At 43.3% G+C, this 4,494-nt stretch overlaps 1 protein-coding gene across 1 annotated transcript in view; it reads right to left on the bottom strand.

The window, feature by feature from the left end:
• The window catches only part of SLC25A20 (solute carrier family 25 (carnitine/acylcarnitine translocase), member 20), a gene marked incomplete at its 5' end in the record, with an annotated part of 10,384 nt that extends 6,311 nt beyond the window's left edge, over positions 1–4,073 (bottom strand). The window contains 2 exons of the mRNA XM_009580189.1: positions 1,883–2,010; positions 3,981–4,073. Coding sequence (XP_009578484.1) covers positions 1,883–2,010; positions 3,981–4,073 — 221 coding nt within the window. The remainder of the gene's footprint in view (positions 1–1,882; positions 2,011–3,980) is intronic.
• Positions 4,074–4,494: the final 421 nt, after the last annotated feature.

Genomic DNA, 4,494 nt, shown 5'->3' with positions numbered 1-4,494 from the left:
CCGAGCTACCACAGGCATTCCTGCTTGTACAGCCAGGAGCCTCCTTTTTGTAACCTCTCGGTCCCTCACTCCTTCAGCCTCTGCCATCATCGAGTCTGTCCTACCAACATGCTACCATCCTATACATTCTGCATCTGCTTTCATGTGGCAAAGTCTCCATGACAGAAATCCCTTAAACATGAGGGAGTTTAAATCCCTTAAACATCCCTGAGTTTCTCCATCACAAGCTTATCTTTACATCCAACCTCCTGCTACCTTCCCTAGTAAGACGACCTAGTATCTTAATTTAACTAAATTTCATACCTCCCGCTTCTCTGCGCTGGCCCAAGAGATGGCATTCTACTCAGGTTTTCCAATTCTTACACCTTTCTTTACCTTGAAATTCCCATTAAATCTTCCAGACCATTCAGACCTCCCTCATCACTCCACATGCACCTCCTGCTCAAACTAAGCTTTGAGTTTTCTAGCTCACCTTGGGATTATTCAGCCCCAGAGAAGATAGAACAGGGTCCTCAGCTTTCTCTCCATCTCCTTCCTTCCAAAACTTCCCGTCAAAATCAGCATGGGGAACCACTGCCACCCTGCCTGCCTCTAGACCCATAACCATGGTGCTAAGAGTCTAACCTTTATTTTTGGGCCTGACATCCCAAGCACACTGTATCTTACTGTGTCAAGTCTGCACCCACAATACAGCACAGCTGGGCACAGTGACAGTACCACCATCTACTTGTTCTTTCTCTCCCACTGCTCTGCTTGAGTTCTACATAAAGACTCAAAAAACTACGCTGCTCTTCTCCAGTTCACTCCTTAAAACTTCCCTTTGGTATGAAGTGTATAAAACAGAAGGCACTGAGGTAATTAGGCTGCTGGAAATAAGCCCACAGCCCATTTGTTTCCTTGTATTGTCCACTCCTTACTGTTCCCCTGGTCCTACCCTTCAGCCTCGTCTGCATGAGGACACTATTGCGGTAAACCAGAGGGTAAGCTAGCAGTTCCTCCATCTGAGGAACCGAGCAGAGGGAGCTCGCTCCGTGACACGGCAGTGGCTAGTGCTGTAGAGCCAGGTGCACTCGCACCACCCGGGAGGGCCCTGCGCAGGCAAGGCTCCAGCAGAAACCGCACCTCCCCACCATGCTTGGCTCAACACAATGGACTCCTGCTTTCTGACAGGGCTCCTACATATTGCGCGAATAATGCTAGAATAAAACGTTGCTAAGCTACAGTTCTGTTCCTGTAGAGCTATAAATTACAACTCAGCAAAGAAGTTAAGGGATTACTTTATGGGTGGGGGGCTTTCTTCATGCATAAGTCAGCTTGTAGAAAGCCACGCAAAGTTTTCTTAGCTTTCCGTCTCTTTTCCAGAAGGTTAGACATGCCTGAGAGGAGCGCTGCTCAAACACAATGCTTTTCATAAATTAATAATAAAACGATTATTATATCCATAATAATATGGATAAGCATAAGAGCACAGCAAGAGTCACAACTAACAGGGAAAAGAGAATCAGGACTGTGAATGCTGTCAAGACTACTTGACCATGAATTTATTTCGCCCATAGTTTCTGTTAATAGCGAGACTGTTGGCAGGCAATCATTATATAGCTCACACTGTACTCATCTAAAACGGAATTGTTCCTTAATGGCTCTGTCTTGCGTAGAAACGGAATTGCATAGCACCTGCCCACATGCTGTCTGTTTTTAGCCCGTGCTATCAGTCCCACGTTTCCAGAAACATTAAAACACACGAGTGTTTTATTTTTTAGAGATATATTTATAACCTAGGAGAAGGGACAAATTTACACCACAACTCAACGTGCAACAATACAGCAGGCTGCAAGAGCCTTAGGGTGCCTTTCCCAACTGTCTGATTAACTCAGAAACTCACGTCAAAATGTCATCAGGTTTTCTCTGTTGGAGTCTTTTTCCCAAGCCAAATCCAAAGAAGCACACAGCAAACATGGGTGTCACTCCAATAATAGGAGCTGCCATTCCTCTATATAAGCCTCGGACTCCCTGCAAGAAACATTATCACAAGAATTACTTGGTTTTGCATAGACTTTGCACACATTTCACCTTATTGAGAAGCAAAAGGCTTCAATACAGGATAGTATCAGTCAGCCAGTCAAATTAATCAGAGAAATAATGGAGTCTATTGTTCATTTGCAATTATACATGTTTAGCTGAGGCTCAGGGCCTGTTGCAGAGGAAAGCTATCCTTCCTGGAAAACACTGATACCACTTATACCCTTCTGTTCCAATACTGTTCATCCTGCACTTACACCTCAAGCGTGAGGAAGTTAAGTTAAAAGCTACCGGAATAATAGTCCTAGTAGATTATGTCAAAAGTCTTCTGTCTCAGATACATACAAAGACGTACATGTGCTTTATTAATAAGGCATCAAATGCAGTATTGTAAAATCCTGACACAGAGCCTGAGAACGCTGAATGGAATTCACTCTTTAGATAATGGAAGAGCCAGGAAGACTAACCTGAACTACTTCACACCCCACACGAACTCAATTTGGAATGAGTTCAAGAGCAAGTTATTTTTTCTTTCCTTCCTCAAGTCAAAACTTTTGCACCGTACAACTTTACGTTCCTGATGTTTCCCTTCATCAGACTACACACATAGAAAAATTCTAATGCAGACCCCAGCAGTAGCATTTATTTCATTTATCTTGCCTTTGAACTGAACTTTTTCTAATAAAAAGGAGAGTTATCTTTCTAGATAAAGGCTAGACGCACAAATTAAATATTTGCTGGTCTGTCCACCCCTTCCTTTCCCCCCCCAGATAAATCAGTGTATCCCAGTATGTGTCTGTACGCTTACAGGCACAACTGACTCTAATGAAATTGCATCTGGCTGACAAAGATCAGACACTCCTGCGCAATCTTCCCATGAGCAGTAGGAAACAAAAGGTCTTGCCAGAGAGGTTTAATAGTTTTCCTTATAGAAACCGATGAGTATTGAGTAGGAGTAGAGAGGCAGCATTACTTTTGAACTTCACATCACAAGGTTATTATTATGGTTCAGCTCTGACGTCCGTGCTTCAGCAGGGGTGTTAAAAACCGCAAGGGATTCAGAGCTAGCAAAGCATTTCAGCACTTTGTGGGAGAGACTAGGGAGGCAAGATTTACTTTGGTTGTATAACAACCTGTTAATACCATAATGAAAGTAGATTTCAGATATGAGGCAGATCTTTCATTTAACAGAGAGTTACCTAACAAGATCCCAGTGGTTAGAAATTAGACTTCAGACTAGTAAACAAACAGTTGGGCTTTAGAGCCATTGTTTCCAAATGGTAAATAGCTGCTGGAAAAACTTACGAAGCAGAAAACTGGATTCTGTGTCACTTAAAGACTTTAAACCAAGGCTGCGTGCCTTTCTAAAAACAAAATAACTACAGTTCAATCACATGACATGGCTAATTCAGGAGTGAAAACCACTGTCCACCTTCTGAAGCAGATTGAACAACTACAATTGACCCTCTGTTCTCAAAAAAAAGAAAAAGAAAAAAAATCTATTCATTAATGCTCCTCTACCTTCTCGTAGATGGCATAACACATTATGGAAGAAAGTAAAAGTACTGCTTGTATCAACAAAAGTCATTGCCTGTTTTAGGATTTCCAGAGACAACTCCAAATACCAAAGACAGCAAGATTCCACTGACTACAACAACAAAGCCAGCAAACAACTGCCAACATTCACTCAAGTCTATAACTTCAGATATTAATATCACGCTATTTTGAACCAAAAGCATTTCTTAACAAAATAGAGAGACATGCACTTGAAGCATGTGGATGCTAAGTATTCCCCAAGTTTTGTAATCTGCTTAAAAACTGTAATTAGAATCAATTCAATGGATAACCCAAGATTTGTATAGTCTCTGGGGGGCAACATTCCCACACGATTCCATTCCTGCAACGTACAGGAACAACTGATACTTTTGGCAGGCATCGCAGACGACATGCTAACGCAGTACCTCTCCAACAAGAGTCTTTCTGAAGCAGTCAAAGGTCCCAGAATAGAGCGGAGGCTGACCAGGCTGTGGCTTAGGCTGGGTTTGCAGTCTGACCTAGTGAGACGGGACAGGAAAACACTATTTTATTAAATGTTAGTGTCTAAACTTTGATTCAGAGAACACCTCTATATGGCTATTACGGAGCAAGTTTTGTGGCCGGACTTTACGATATTGGTAGAGGGATTAACATCATTTTAGCCCTTTGCAGAAAAGAAGAGATTGAATTTTAACGTATTTAATAGTTAATGTATCTAACTAATTAATTGCTGGGATGACATCAGGATAATAACCCCACCGCAACACCTGAGAACTAACGCCGTGTCACCGCTCAGCTTCCTCATGTGAGCGCCGTACTCTCCTTCCGGGCCCGATTTGTTCCCCCCCCGGTCACTCCCGGCCTCCCTCTGGCCCGGGGGCGCTGGGGGACCCCGCCGCGGTGCGGGGCTGGAGGGAGCGGCTCAGGGCCGCGCCTCCC

Source organism: Fulmarus glacialis, unplaced genomic scaffold, assembly GCF_000690835.1.
Source record: "Fulmarus glacialis isolate BGI_N327 unplaced genomic scaffold, ASM69083v1 scaffold16536, whole genome shotgun sequence".
Lineage (NCBI taxonomy): Eukaryota > Metazoa > Chordata > Aves > Procellariiformes > Procellariidae > Fulmarus > Fulmarus glacialis.
This window is presented reverse-complemented; position numbering and strand designations above follow the sequence as displayed.